The following is a 16,581-nucleotide window of genomic DNA, read 5'->3' as shown; positions in this document are numbered from 1 at the left end:
TGTTTTACATGCTGCTGTCCAGTTATCCCAACACCATTTGCTGAAGAGACTGTCTTTATTCCAATGTATATTCTTGCCTCCTTTGTCAAAGATGAGTTGACCAAAAGCTTGTGGGTTCATTTCTGGGCTCTCTATTCTGTTCCATTGGTCTATATGTCTGTTTTGGTACCAATACCATGCTGTCTTGATGACTGTAGCTCTATAGTATTGTCTGAAGTCTGGGAGAGTTATTCCTCCAGCCTCTTTCTTTCTCTTCAGTAATGCTTTGGCAATTCTAGGTCTTTGATGGTTCCATATAAATTTATTATGATTTTTTCTAGTTCTATGAAATATGTCCTGGATAATTGGATAGGGATTGCATTGTACAATTAAGACAAGTATATTTTAACGATAGTCTATGCTTTTGGATTGGAAGAATCAATATTGTTAAAATATACTTGTCTTAATTGTACAATTCATTGAGTTTTGACAAATTTATACATCCTTGTAACCACCACCACAGTCAAGATTAAGAAAATTTCTATATGCCACTGCCCCCCCCCCCCAAATTTCCTTTGTGTCTCCTCCACTTAAATCCGCAATCTCTAAGCATGGCCACAAGCAACCACTGATCTGTATTCTTTCACTACAGATTAGTTTTCCTTGTTCTAAAATTTCATATAGATGGAATCCTATGTATGTACTTTCCGCATCTGTATTCTTCAGTGTAATGTTTTTGAGATTCAACAGTCTTGTGTGTTTTATGGTTCATTCCCTTGTATTGCTGAGTAGTATTTATGGATTTACTACGTTTCATCTGTTTACCAGTTGATGGGCATTTTTGTTTCCAGCTTTGGACTGTTTATAAGAAGTAAAGCCACTGTGAATTTTCACATACAAGTGTTTTGTGTAGACATATGTTTTTGTTTAGACATGTTCAGTATCATTCATGATATTTCATAAGTACCTAGGAATAGAATTTCTGGATATTATGGAAGGTGTATGTTTAACTTTCTAGAAAACTGTCAAACTGTATTCTAAAATGATTGTATCATTTTTCATTCCCACTAGTAATATATGAGCGTTGTAGCTACTGTGTATTCTCACTAACACTCAGTGTTGCTATTCTTTTTAGTATTAAACACTGTAGAGGGGTTAGGAGTGGTGTCTCATTATAGCTGGATTTGTATTTCCTTTATATTTATTGATCTTGAGCAACTTTTCATAGGCTTATTGGCCATTCATATATCTTCCTTTGTGATGTGTCTGTTCAAATTTTTTGCCCAATTTTAAAATACTGGGTTGTAGTAAGAGTTCTTTATGTTTTCTTGTATAATTTCTTTGCTAGGAAGAATATGTATTTTGAATGATTTCTCCCAATCCTAGGAAGAATATGTATTTTGAATGATTTCTCCCAATCTGCCTTGGCTTTTTTTCTTAACAGTATCTTTCAAAAGGTAGCAGTTTAAAATTTTGATGAATTCCAATACATTGTTTTTTGTGAAGTTTTATGCTTTCTTCAGTCCCATTCAAGAAATCTTTACCCACCAATTTAATTAGTGTATATAAGTATATTTGGATTTTCCATTATTTTTTGAGTCAGTTTTGGTAATTTGTGTTTTTTAAGAAATTTTTCCAACTCATCTAAGTAGTCAAATTCATTGGCATAAATTTGTCCATAATATTCCTTTATTGTATTTTTATTTATATTATGCCTATAATAATGACCCCTGTTTCATATTTGATATTAATAATTTATCCTTGTTTTATTCTTAGTCTAGTTAATTACCAATTTTATTGAACTTTTTCATGAATCAACACTTGACTTCATGAGTCTTTTCTACTGTTTGTCAGTTTTTTATTTCATTGATTTCTAACCTTTAGCATTTCCTTCGTTTTTAATTTTCATTTTTTCCTTCATTGTTATTTGGGCTTAATTTGTTCTTATTTTTCTGGATTCTTAAGGCAGAAGCTTAGATAATTGGTTTTCTACTTTTCTTCTTTTCTGACATAAGTATTTAAAGTTATAAATATTCTCCCACAAATTTTGATACTGTCTTTTTTATTTTCATTAAGTTCAAAGTATTTTCTAATTTCCTTCCCATTTTTCTCAACCATTAGATTATTAGATGTGTGTATTATTTAATTTCTAAATATTGAGGATTTTCATGTCTTTTTGTTAATTGATTTCTAATTTCATTCTGTGTTGTGAGAACCCACTGTGTATGATTTTGTTGCAATTAGTTATATGGACCAGCATTTGGTCTCTCTTGGTAAATACTTCATGTCCACTTGAAAACCACATGTGTTATGCTGTGTTGAGTGGAGTTTTCTGTAAATATCAGTTTGGTCAAATTTGTTGACAGTATTGTTCAAGCATTCTAAATGCTTACTGATTTTCTAGTTCTGTCAGTTATTGAGAGAGCAGTACTTGTGCTGAATTCTCTGACTAGAATTGTGGATTTGTTTCTCCTTTCAGTCATATCAGTTTCGGCTTCATGTATTTTCAGTCTCTGTTTTGGATGCCTGCACATTAAGGATTAAAATAGTGTTTTGATTAGTACCCCTTTATAATTACGACATACTACTATATTACAATATCTTAAAATATTCGTTGTTCCAAAGTCTACTTTTTCTAACGTTAATTTAGTAATTACAGCTTTATTCTTAATGTTTACATGTTATATCTTTTTTCATCTATTTACTTTTACTCTGTTTTATACTGAAAATGTGTTATAAGAAATGGCTTTAATTGTGGTTTTTGCTTCTTCATTTACTCTAACAGTATCAGTCTCTGTCTCTTAATGGTATGTTCAGACCATTTACATTAATGCAGCTTTTGATGTTTGGATCTAAGTCTATCTTCCTATTTTTTCTCTATTTTCCCAAACTGTTCTTTGTTACTTTTTTCTCCTTTGAATTGATTATTTTTTATTCAATTTTTCTCCATTATTAGCTATATCTAATCTTAGACTTAAGGTTTATAACATACATCTTTAACACATCACAGTCTGCCTTCAAATCATGTTATACCATCTCATGTATAACACCCTCATACCTATTTCTTGTATTCATTCTTTAGATTCTGCTTGAAACAACTACCCTCTCAGTTTTTGTGGTGCCAGTTTGGTAGTCTCATTCTCTGTTTTTATTTCTCTGGAAAAGACTATGTTTTTCCTTATTTAAGAAAACCTTTTTATTTGACATGATTATAGATTCACAGAAAGTTGCAAAAATAGTACAGAGAGGTCCTGTGTACCCTTTGCCCAGTTTTCCTCAATGGTAACATCTAACATAATTATAGTATAATCTTAAAATCAAGGAACAGACATTGGTATAATCCACAGACACTCAGATTTCACCAGTTTTGAATTCACTCATGTGTGGTTTGAGCCCTTTAACTTTTGAAGGGTATTTTTCACTAGGTATAGAATTATCAATTGATGGTTTTTGTTTTCTTTTGTTACTTTAAAGCTGTCATCCCATTGTCTTCTGTGTTGTAGTTTCTCACTAAAAGTCCACAGTAATTCTTTTCTTACTACATTTGTATGTAATGTGTCCTTTCCTCCTGCTTTTAAGATGTTCTCTTTGTTACTGGATTCCAGCAATTTCATAATGATGTGCTTTGTCAGTTTTATATGGGGGGGGGGTGTATTTATTCTGCTTGAAGTTTGTTGAGCTTTTTTGAATCTGTAGATTTATAGTTTTCATCAAATTTGAAAATTTGGGGCCATTATTAATATTTTTCCTGTATTCCCTACCTCCCTCCCCAACCTGAGTCTCCAGTTATACTTCTGTTGAACTTCTTGATGTCATCAAACTGACAATATCAGTGATATTCGGTTATTGATGAGCTGTTTTTGGCCTTTTTTTCTTATATTCTTTGTTTGGATAGATTCTATTCCTATATCTTTAGTAACTGGTCATTAATTTTTTTCTTTGTAGTGTCTAATATGCCCCTATTCCTAGTGAGGAAAATGTCCACTTTGATATATTATTCATCATAAGTTCCATTTGATTCTTCTTTATATCTTCATCTTCTCATTGTATTAATTTTTTGCTTTAAATACTTGTATATAGTTAAAATAGCTGTTTTGATAGCCTTGTTAGCTGGATCCATTATATTTCTCATTTATGTGTTTGTTTCTATTGACTGATTTTTATTCTCCTGGATATCAGTCATACTTTCCTGCTTTTTGGCTTGGTTAGTGATTTTTTTTTTTTTACCAGATGCTAGATACTGTGAATATTATATTGTTGAGTGATTGTGTTTAGTGTGCTTTTTGAAGACAGTCATGGGTTTTGACAAGTAATTATTTGCCAGTTAAATCCCTTTGAGGCCCATTTTTAAGTTTTACTAGAATGTGTCTAGTGCACCTTTCAGGAGTAGTTCAGCTCTACTCCTAAGGCTTACCCTAAAGAGACCTTTCAAGATCTCCACCAAATTCCCCAGAGGACCCCTGAAGACTGTCCATTCTAGCTGGTTAGAGTTCAGATGTCTTCCTTCCCTTTGTGAGCTATGGGAATTGTTCTGTGTACAGCTCCCTAACTGTTCTTTGTCTGGCCCTGTTGAGTTTCCCTGTATGCAGGTATGGCCTAGTCCTCTGTAGACTCCAGGTATCTCCTATGTAGATTCCTGAAGCTCCTTCCTAATGTAGTTCTTCCTTACTTGAACCTTCATACAAATTCCCAGCTGTCTCAGTCTCTTCCATCTCTGATCTGTCTCCTTAACTCAGTGAATTCCTGGGCTCTGCTTGTATTTTCTCCTTGCTTGTACCTTGCTGTACAGTGTGGATATTGCCTCCCAGCAGAATGCTGGGATGATAAGACTCATTTGCTTCCTTTTTCTCAGGAATCACAATCCTAATGTTTTCCTAATGTCTCTAAATAGTTATTTAACATATTTTGATAATTTTTTCTAGTTGTTTACAGTGCATTTCTTATGTAGATATTAATTATTTCTTCCTTGTCAGAAGCCTTAATCTCTGTTTTATTTTGTTTTTTGGTTAAATTAAAATTAGTAGTGCATTCCAAAAGTTTCTCTGACCAGGGATCATGTCATATGAACACTCTTATCATTAGTAACTCACCTTTTAAAAAATAATCTGCTCTTTTGTTAAATTGCTCCAGGTAAAATTGAGCTCTGTGTCATTTCCTAAAGATGCCTGGTTCTTGCTTTATTCTTTCCTGCTTTCATAGTAGAAGTCCTTGAAAGCAATTCTGACCTTCTACAAGTCATTCTCATATCTTGCAAAGAAAGCTTTTTTCATTTTTGCCTTTATGTATCCTGCAAAACCATTATATTAATGGTACCTTATCTTTGTTTAATATTGTATATCTGTCATACACATATAATTGTTGTGTGTTCTCATTTATATATATTTTATTACATAGATGTACCCATTCCTTCATGTTTATTCTCTTCTCTGGCTTAGGTACCATGGTACACAACTTAATTATGCTCTGCATATATCCTTAATTTCCCTACCAATGAAGTGTGTGGCAAAACCCAACCCTAGTTCTAGCCAATTTCCCCTCTCCTGTTTGCCTATTCATGAGCAGTGTATTAAGACTGAACAAAAATGTACAGCCCAGTAGATTGGTCCTACTTAAATTTTATTTACAAATATCAAGTGGAATACCATTTTCCTCTCCTACTTTCTGAGAAGACAGTTTCCTCTCCCACTTTCAAAGGTGATTTTAAACAGGTGATTTTTTTCTTCTTAAGTTTCCAGTACCTCTTCCAGTCTTAGCATTCTGAGTCCATGACTTTCCCTCTTATTTTACTAAGAAAATAATCAAAGATAATTCTTCTTCATCCTGTCACTAAATCTGTGACACCTCTTGGTTTCTATACCCATCTCCTCTGCTCTCCCCCCTCATTACGGTGGATTACTGCCTCTTCTGGCTAATGCTGATCACGGTGCACTGAATCCCATACCATCTCTCTTACTCAAGGACTTCGCTCCTACAATTATCATGCCTTTCTCTTGCAAAAATCATATTTACTCTGTCCATGGAATTATTTGCATTAGCATAAAAACATGCCATAGAATCTCCAATATATGTATTTTTGAAAAGCCTCCTTAGATCTCATATCTACCTCTTGCCCGGTATCATTGCTCTCCTTTATAGCAGAACTTCTTAAAATAATTGTATATACTCAGTTTCTCTATTCTCTCTTGAAACTTCAACAGTTAGGTGTCCATCTCTTCTCTGCCTCTGAAACCATTCTTAACAAGGTCACTAGTAATCCACAGTGCCAGTTCTCATCAGTTCTTATTCCTCAGTAATTTATGTCTCAGCAATATTTGACAAAGTTGATTTCTCCCTCCTTGAAACACTATTGATTTGGCTTCTGAAGCATCATACTTATAATTTTCTTCCTCATTTTCCGGATTTCTACATGTTGGAGTGCCCAGGGCTCAGTCCTTGGCTCTCTTCTCCTTACTGTCTACATCCAGGTCTGAGATGCTCTCATTAATTTCCATGGCTTTGTATTACCATCTATGTGTTGGGAACTCCCACGTTGCTGTTTCTTTCTCTGACCTTTCTTTGAGCTCCAGACTCTTCATCTTACTGTCCACTTAATATCTCTACTTGGTTTGCAGAACATCATATGTATGCTTCCCTGCCCTCTGCAAACCTGCTTCTCTTTTTCTCCCTCTCAGTAAAAACATGGAGTTGTTCAAAATCCAAGAGTCATCTTGATCCTTCTCTTTCCACAGCATCATTAAGTCCGTCAACAAGTCCTGCCAATTCTGTCTTCAAAATGCATAGAATTAACTGTTTCTCAAAAACTCATTACTTCTACCCAAGTCCAAGCTACTATGTTTCACTTGTACTATTCCAGTGACCTCCTAGATTGGTATTGCTGCACTCAGTACCACAGTAGCTAGAATGCAGTTGATGCTTGAACAACTTGGAGGTTAGGGGCACACACCCTCTGCACAGTGGAAAATCCCCATATAACTTACAGTCGGCTCTCCATATCCCTCGTTCCTCTGTATCTGTGATTCCATATCCATGGTTCCACATCCACATATTCAACCAATGGTGGATCGTGTATTAACGTAGTATTTCCTGTTGAAAAATTTCTGCCTGTAAGTGGACTCAGGTAGTTGAAACCCATGTTGTTCAAGGGTCAACTGTTAAAAACCTTAGGTCACCATACATACATACACACACAAACACGCACATACTTATCCTACTAAAAATCCTCCAAAGGCTTTCCATGTCATTCAGGTCTTAAGACCTAAAACTGCTGTGTCACTCAGCTGAAGCCACACTGACCACCTAAGTGATCTTTGAATATATTAAATGAATTCCTGCCTCAGGGTCTTTGTCTTCATTGTTCCTCCAGTCTATAATTCTTTCCTCCAGATCTTTACATGAATCATTTCCTCATTTGAAAGCCTTCCCCTAACCACTGTATCTTTTTTTTATTGAAGTGTAGTCAATTACAATGTGTCAGTTTTCTGGTGTATAGCATAATGTCCCAATCATACATATACATATATATATATATATATTCATTTTCATTAAAGGTTATTACATGGTATTGAATATAGTACTCTGTGCTATAAATTTGTTTCTTATGTATTTTTATATTTAGTAGTTAATATTTGCAAATCTCGAACTCTCAAATTTATCCCTTCCCACCCCCTTTCCCCCGGGTAACCATAAAATGGTTGCTATGTCTGCAAGTCTGTTTCTGTTTTATAGATTAGTTCATAGTGTCCTTTTTTTCCTTTTCCTTTAGAGTCCACATATGAGCAATATAATATAGTATTTTTCTTACTCTTTCTGGCTTACTTCACTTAGAATGACAGTCTCCATCCATGTTGCTGCAAATGGCATTATTTTATTCGTTTTTATGGTAGTGTAATACTCCACTGTATAAGTATATCACAACTTCTTTATCCAGTCATCTGTTGATAGACATTTAGGTTGCTTCCATGTCTTGGCTATTGTATATTGCTGGTGTTAACATTGGGGTGCATGTATCTTTTTGAATTTGAGTTCCCTCTGGATATATGCCCAGGAGTGGGATTGCTAGATCATATGGTAAGTCTGTTTTTAGTATTTTGAGGAATCTCCGTATTTTCCATAGTGGCTGCACCAAACTGCATCGCCACCAACAGTGTAGGAGAATTCCCTTTTCTCAATACCCTTTCTAGCATTTATCATTTGTGGACTTTTGAATATTTGCCATTCTGACTGGTGTAAGGTGATACCTCGTTGTAATTTTGATTTGTATTTCTCTGATAATTAGCAATATTAAGCATTTTTTCATATGCCTGTTGGCCATTTGTACATCTTCACTGGAGAATTGCTTTAGGTCTTCTGCCTATTTTTGGATTGGGTTGTTGTTATTAAGTTGTATGAGTTGTTTATATGGTCTGGAAATTAAACCTTTGTCAGTCACATCATTTGCAAATATATTCTCCCATTCAACTGGTTGTTGTTTTGTTTTGCTTATGGTTTCCTTTGCTGTGCCAAAGCTTATAAATTTAATTAGGTCCCATTTGTTTATTTTTGCTTTTATTTCTATTGCCTGGGTAGACTGCCCTATGAGAACATTGCTAAGATTTCTGTCAGAGAATGTTTTGCCTATGTTTTCTTCTGGGAGATTTATAGTATCTTGTCTTATGTTTAAGTCTTTAAGCCATTTTGAGTTTATTTTTGTGTGTGGTGTGAAGGAGTGTTCTAACTTCATCAATTTACATGCTGCTGTCCAACTTTCCCAACACCACCTGCTGAAGAGACTGTCTTTTCTCCATTGTATATTTTTGCTTCCTTTGTTGAAGATTAATTGACCATAGGTCTGTGGGTTTATTTCTGGGCTCTCTGTTCCATTGACCCATATGTCTGTTTTTGTACTAATACCATGCTCTTTTGATTACTGTAGCTCTGTAGTATTGTCTGAAGTTTGGAAGGGTTATTCCTCCAGCTTCGTTCTTTTTCTTCCGTATTGCTTTGGCAATTCTGGGTCTTTTGTGATTCCATATAAATTTTAGGATTATTTCTTCTGTTTCTGAGAAAAATGTCATGAGTAGTTTGATAGGGATTGCATTAAATATGCAGATGGCCTTGGGCAGTATGGCCATTTTAACAATATTGATTCTTCCAATCCAAGAGCATTGGATATCTTTCCATTTCTTTAAGTCCTCCTTTATTTCCTTAGTCAGTGTTTCGTATTTCTCCATGTGTAAGTCTTTCACCTCCTTGGTCAAATTTATTCCTTGGTTAAACTTATTACTAAGTATTTTATTGTTTTGGATGAGATTTTAAAAGGGATTGTTTCTTTACTCTCTTTTTCTGCTATTTCATTGTTAGTATAAAGAAATGCAACTGACTTCTGTTTGTTAATCTTGTATCCTGCTACCTTGCCGAATTCTTTTATCATTTGCTGTGGCTAGGACTGCCAATACTATGTTGAATAGAAGTGGTGAGAGTGGGCATCCTTAACTTTTTCCAGATTTTAGTGGGTAGACTTTCAGCTTTTCACTGTTGAATATTATGTTGGCTGTGGGTTTGTCATTAATAGCTTTGATTATGTTGAGATATGTTCCCTCTATACCCACTTTGGTGGTTCCCTCTATACCCACTTTGGTAAGAGTTTTTATCATACATGGATGTAAGTTTTATCAAATGCTTTTTCTGCATCTATTGAGATGATCATGTGATTTTTGTCCTTTGTCTTGTTGATGTGATGTATCACATTGATTGATTTGCATATGTTAAACCATCCTCGTGTCCCTGGGATGAATCCAACTTAATCATGGTATATAATCTTTTTTATGTGTTGTTGGATTCTGTTTGCTAATATTTTGTTGAGGATTTTTGCATCTGTGTTCGTCAATGATATTTGGCCTGTAGTTTTCTTTTTTAGTAGTGCCTTTATCTTGTTTTGGTATCAGGGTAATAGTAGCTTCATAGAATAAGCTTGGGAGTGTTCCCTCCTCTTCAGTGTTTTGGAAGATTTTGAGAAGGATTGGTATGAGCTCGTCTTTGTATGTTTGGTAGAATTCCCCAGTGAAACCGTCCAGTCCTGGATTTTCCTTTGTAGGGAGGTTTTTTATTGCTGATTGTATTTCATTTCTAGTGATCAGTCTGTTCAAGTTAACCACTCTATGTTAAATATTATGCCCCTTCCCTATTGTTCTGTCCTCTTACCCTTTTTCTTCATAGCCCTTATCACTACCAGATCTCACCCGTGAGTATGCATGTATGTGTGTGTTTATCATCTGTCTCTTCCTCTAGAGTGCAAGCTTTATGAGAGGAGAACTGTGGTTAACTATCGTGTGTCCGTCATGTGGAGTAGTACCAGGCATGTAGTAAGTGCTGGATAAATGTGTTGAATAGGTAAAACCTTTTAGGTTTTTTGCCCATAAACCATATAGTATTACACCCAATTTCAGATACGGAAACTGAGTCTACAACAGCTGGCAGGTTTTCTGACTCCAGGTCTGTTTCTTTTGGTACCTCAGTCACTTGTTTCTAGAACCTTACCTGGTCATTTATTTGTCCTCATCTGAATCACTGTGACAGTTTGTGTTCCTCTAAAGCAGCTGCTGCATTTGTCTTGCGCTGTGGTTTCTGACGCACACCTCTCTCTCACACTCCCCCAGTGCCTTATGAGTGCTTCAGAAATGGAAGAATCCCAGATTATTCTTGGATTTCATAGTATTTGAGTTTTAAACTTGATTTTCTTTAAGCTACTCAGCCTTTTCTTTTAAAACTAATGTAAACTTCAGGGGTTGATATGTTTCATAATTTTTTTTTCACTAGCAACATGTAAACTTAATTTTTTTTGGTAATAATAAATTTACTTTAGGAGCTTGCATCTTGAAAATACTCAGTATTTGTATTTTGTCTGCATTTTGTAAAAAAATTCTTGAGTAAGATTGAAAACAGAAGTGTTTTCAAGTTTTTGATAAGGTTTCCCCTTTCCTTAGTGGATTTACTCATTTAGGAAGACTTTATTTCGTACTTTACTATTCTTCTGTCTATCTTTTTTCTTTTTCGCTTTTCCCAAGAAGTGGAGCAGTATTGATTCGGGGGTAGGGAGGCATCATATGGTAAAGGGAGGTTTTCAATTTTCTTTGAAGTAGGTTACAGAGTCATCAGCAAGAAAGAGAAGGGCAATTCCATATTCTTGTGAGAAGAGGCTGAAATGAGGCAGCAAGAACTGTGGCCTTGGTGGCTAATGAGAATCTCTGCCTTTTCCGTGTGAACAGTGAGAGAAATCAGGCCGCTCTCAGTGTCACTACCACCCACAAAGCTGTGAAGAAGGCTGGTGAGAGCAGATGGTATCCAGACAGTTTGATTTGTTTAGAAACCTGCATAAAGAGCAGCACGTATTTTGTTTTGTTTTGTTTTCCCCTTAATTACTCAGAGCCAGGGAGATCAGTTTTCAAATAAAACATAGTGATAACAGCCAGGAGAAAAAACTATTAAAGCAGAAAACAGACAACTGTATCTTTATCTGCATCATTTCAATTGCACGATATTTACTGAGTATCTGTTTTGGTGTAATGCTCTGTACTAGGCATTGTAGGGGATGCAAAGAAGAGTGAGTTAAGTATTACAAAATAAATTAATTTTAGTAAACATCTCATTAATGCCTTTTATATGCTGCTGAAGTGCCAGAACGTAGAAATGAAAGTAGTTCCTGTCCCCCAGGAGCTAACAGTACAGCGAGGGAAATGCAGTCAGTGGATAGTTTCAGTCCCACACAAGCAGGCACTGTGATATATGTATATCAAGGTGCTAGGGAAGCTTTGAAGAAAGGACACTTAATCCAACCTGGGAGGATAGTGAGGAAGATAAGGAAGGCTTCTGGCAGGAGGTAAAACCAGAGTTAGTCCTAGCTGAGTCTTAAAGGATGGATAGGTGCAAGCCAGGTAAAAATGAGGGGTAGGGAGAGGTCAGGGCAGAAGGATGAGCATGAGCAAAGGGGCAGAGGCCAGAAGCATAATGTCTGTCTGGGAGAGATCCAACCAAGTACTGCTCACGTAGCCGCAGGTAACATTTGTGGCAGGAGTTGAGATTATGGTGCCAGCTTGTGATGGAGTTTGGAGGTTTTCCTGTACATGTTTCTTCCTGTGTGGCCTATAGACTCTCTGCAGCAGCATCTCTTAAGATATTTGCAGAAATGCAGGTCTAAACCCACCCCAGAACAGGGAAAATACCCATAAAATCTGTTGTTTTTCCCCAGAATTGGGATTTTCCTATATGGCTAATGTAGAATGCATTAATAAATATTTAACAGATTTTTTTAAATGATAGATTTTGTCAGGTTTACACACAGTATTTGTGGGAGAATTTATGTCTCACATTGGTGTTTTGGGAGGTTCCCAGGAGAAGAACTATAGTTATAAAGAACTGTTTATGAAATAAATATAAAAAACATGTGTTACTGTATCTTGGGATGGATAGAAATTTTCAAACAATAAGTAATTTGAAAGTCTAATTTGTGACTACATCTTTAAGGCTGTATTTTTCTATAGCCAATTCAGAGTGAGAATTCCCTGAGATCTGTGTCACTCAGTGCTCAGCCTCTGTCCGTGTGTGTGTGTATGTAAAATTTGGCAGAAAGCAAGGAATATAGGAATGGAAAATGTTGCAAAATAGTAGTAAAGAGGTCTTAGGATCTGTTTATAAATGTTCTGTGTATCTCTTTTACTGTACAGGAATTAGAAAATAAAAGAAGACTGCAAAAACAGGCTGCCACTAGTCAAAGTGCCATGGAAGTTCGCTTGAATCGAGCTCTGGAAGAAGCAGAAAAGTATAAACTGGAGTTAAGTAAATTAAGGCAAAATAACAAGGTATGGAAAAATTGAAGTTTTGGTAGTGATCACCTTTGGTAACTTTCTCTTTTATGTAAGACTCAAAAGTAAAAGTTTTAAAATTACACTTCTTGATGTTATGGTGACTGTTTCTCTTTTCAGGTGAAATACACTCATTAGCATTATGTACATTCTCAGTAAATTAGGATTATATTGCTTGTACTTTTGCCACGATTGGGTGATGGCACAACTTTTTAGAGGATTCATTTATTTTTTTTATCCAACAAATCTTTATTGTATGCCCATGGGGTATGTGGTGGAAAAAAGTCTTGTATCTCAAGTCTGTAACACCCTTTTCTGAGCCTCAGTTTGCTAATATATAATGCAAGGGACTATCTTACAGGGCAGTGGGTCTCAAACTTGAGCATTTATCAGAATCACTGGAGGGCTTATTAAAACAGATTCCTGGGCCCCACCCCCAGACTTTCTGATTCAGTAGATTTGGGGTGAGACCTGAGAGTGTGTGGTTTTAACAGGTTCTGAGGTGATGCTGATGCTGCTGATTCTGAGATAACCACCACTGTTACAGAGTTACTGTGAGGATCACTATCATATCCCTAGCATCTAGCCAGTGATTGGTATAGAATTAACACTCAGTTCCTGAAATATCTTTCGAATAAAGGAAGGCTCAGATACCAATGTGTGTGAAAGCCTTTTGTACACTCTGTAAATATTGGCTGTTAGTTTTTGGTTTGTGTCAACCTGAAAGTGATGCTCCATTGGAATCTCTCCCTTAGGGCAATACTTAATTATTTAACAACGCTGTGGATGATGAATTTAAGAGCCCCCTCATTACATACAGAGATGGTATTAATTTAGACTAAATTAGTTTACAGTTAATTTGGACATAGAACTAAACTGATCTTGGTTAAGTCCTCCAACATTTTTAACAAATGCAACTATATTACAGTGACCATAGAGTTTTAATATATCTTCTTGTCAGATGATTTTGCTAGCTGTATGATTAGACTGTGTTCACATTTAAGAGCTATCAGTACAAGAGTCAAACTTGCTAATAATTATGTTTTGGAGTATTATTTCCAATTTGGTGCATTCTAAAGGGATTTTGAAGAAACTAAAATGGAATGATCATGTATATGTCAGGATTTTCTCATTCTGGTTTCAGATTTGATGTCTTATTTTAGCACATACATTAGAGAAGTAGAAAGAAAAAACATGTTTCCATGACAACAGATGACTCCTATTCTAGCCAGCCATTTTGCAAATTCAAGTAATGAGGACTTGTGTGAACAACTCAGTTCAAAACCATCAGTGCTATAAAAACAACTTAGATACGTAAAGACAGACTTCTGACCCCAGGTCTGCATTTATGGTGATTGATTTAAACACAGTGGTGTAACAGTTTATGTATATATTACTTGCTATTTACTGTCAAGTAGACATTTTGAGATCAGAGTTCTTAAATGTAACTTCATATTTCTGAAAAAATATGTGTATGTCTTAGGTTTTTGAGTTTTTAATCATTTTGCCTTGTCTCTAACTTTGAGGGATGTTCTCAAGATAGGCAATAAGATTTTCTTCAGAGTCTAATCTGTATATGTTTTTCCTTTGTGAGCAGTTACATATTTTTTTTCTATTTTAATTCTTTGTACCTTGCTTCCCATTCTGATTAGACATACTATTAAAGTTAGATAGGCAGGTAAAATTATTCAGGTTTATATGTTTAAAAAATAGTAAGGTTTCCATAAAATAGAACAAGATTGCCTCACAGTCATCAAAGTTAAAGATTTATTTAAAAAAAATAATGATAAACTTATTCTGCACAGAGCTTAGGAAACAGATAAACTGGCTTGAGAGTAAGAGTAACTTTTTAAAATTGAAGTATACTTGAGATTTATATAGTTGTTGTGTTAGTTTCTGGTGTACAACAGTGATTCAGTTATGTACATATATATTTATATTCTTTTTTCACTATAGGTTATTACAAGCTATTGAATATAGTTCCCAGTGCTATTCAGTAGGACCTTGTTGTTTATCTATTTTGTATATAGTAGTTAGTATCTGCTAATACCAAACTCCTAATTTATCCCTCCCCCCTACTTTCCCCTTTGATAACCATAAATTTGTTTCTATGTCTGTGAGTCTGTTTCTGGTTTGTAAGTTCATTTGTGTCATTTTTTTTTAGATTCCATGTATAAATGATATCATATATTTGTCTTTCTGTCTCTGACTTACTTCATTTAGTATGATCATGTATAGGTCCTAGTATGATCATGTATAGGTCCATCCATGTGCTGCAAATGGCATTATTTCATCCTTTTCTATGGCTAAGTAGTATTCCATCGTGTTTCTATGTATGCGCGCGCCCGCACACACACACACACCCACCTTCTTTATTCAATGGACATTTAGGTTGCTTCCATGTCTTAGTTCTTGTAAATAGTGCTGCTGTGAACACTGAGGTGCATGTGTCTTTTTGAATGAGAGTTTTCTCTGGATATATGCCAAGGAGTAGGACTGCTGGATCATATGGTAACTGTATTTTTAATAAATGTCCACACTGTTTTCCATAGTGGCTGCACCAGATTACATTCCCACCAACAGTAGAAGATTCCCCTTTCTCCACACCCTCTCCAGCATTTATTAGTTGTGGACTTTTTACTGATAGCCATTCTGATTGGTGTGAGGTGATATCTCATTGTAGTTTTTACATTTCTCTGATAATTAGTGACATGGAGCATCTTTTCATATGCCTTTTGACCACCTGTATATCTTCACTGGTGAAATGTCTGTTTAGGTCTTCTGCCCATTTTTTGACTGGATTGTTTGGTTTTTTGTTATTGAATTGTATGAACTGTTTGTATATTCTGAAAGTCAAGATCTTACCAGTTACATCATTAGGTAGTCTTTTCATTTTGTTTATGATTTCCTTTGCTATGCAAAAGCTTGTAAGTTTAATTAGGTGCTATTTGTATAATTTTGCTTTTATTTCTGTTGCCTTGGTAGACTGACCTAAGAAAACATTGCTGCCATTTATGTCAGAGAATGTTTTGCCTATGTTCTCTTCTAGGAGATTTATGATGTCTTATGTTTAAATCTTTAAGACATTTTGAGTTTATTTTTGTGTATGGTGTGAGAGAGTGTTCTAACTTCATTGATTTACAAGTAAGAGTAGCTTTTGAAATACAAAGTCAGTCAACTTAAACCAGATGCTGCATGAATGCAGGAACCCTGTCTCATTCACTGCTATGCCTCAGTGCCTGGAACATAACTGAAGGGAGGAACAATGAAGACAACCATGTGATGGTTTTCCTGGGCATTTGATTAGATGGCTGCTTGAAGTCCATTTAAAATCTGTCACCAAGTACATGTTATTTCATTTAGAAACATAATTTCTAATTCTTCATTAATTTATTTAGAAGTATTTATGAGGGCCTGCCAGGTACCTGTGAGATGTTTCCTAGAGGCTGGAGATATAAAGGGGATAAAAAACAAATGTGATCCTAGTAATCATATGCCTTATAGTGGAGAATTTGGATGTTACTTAGACAATACATCAAGCAAAACTAAGCTGCAGTTGTGATAAATGCCATGAAGGAGGGGACATGGTGCCTTGAGCAGGTGACCAGGTCAGTGAGTCCATTTTTTAAAATTCTAAGCTAAGATTTGAAGAACATATAGGAGTCATGTACCAGGAGAGAGATTATGGACAGAAGAAATGGTATATAAAAAATGGTTCTGTGGCAGGAAAGAAGACATGGTAATGAAAGGCAGGGATGGGTGTGAA

At 35.4% G+C, this 16,581-nt stretch overlaps 2 protein-coding genes across 6 annotated transcripts in view; one reads left to right on the top strand and one right to left on the bottom strand.

Annotated features, from left to right (window-relative positions):
• The window catches only part of MNS1 (meiosis specific nuclear structural 1), a 216,791-nt gene that overhangs the window by 85,059 nt on the left and 115,151 nt on the right, over positions 1-16,581 (bottom strand). The gene's annotated exons all lie outside the window — the stretch shown is intronic.
• The window catches only part of TEX9 (testis expressed 9), a 62,264-nt gene that overhangs the window by 26,853 nt on the left and 18,830 nt on the right, over positions 1-16,581 (top strand). For all 3 annotated transcript variants that reach the window (XM_006179884.3, XM_032481125.1, XM_032481126.1), the window contains one exon: positions 12,678-12,812. In XM_006179884.3, coding sequence (XP_006179946.1) covers positions 12,678-12,812 — 135 coding nt within the window. The remainder of the gene's footprint in view (positions 1-12,677; positions 12,813-16,581) is intronic.

The sequence above is a fragment of the Camelus ferus genome, chromosome 6, assembly GCF_009834535.1.
Source record: "Camelus ferus isolate YT-003-E chromosome 6, BCGSAC_Cfer_1.0, whole genome shotgun sequence".
NCBI lineage: Eukaryota > Metazoa > Chordata > Mammalia > Artiodactyla > Camelidae > Camelus > Camelus ferus.
Note: the sequence above shows the minus strand (reverse complement) of the source record. Positions and strands in the feature narration are given on the sequence as shown.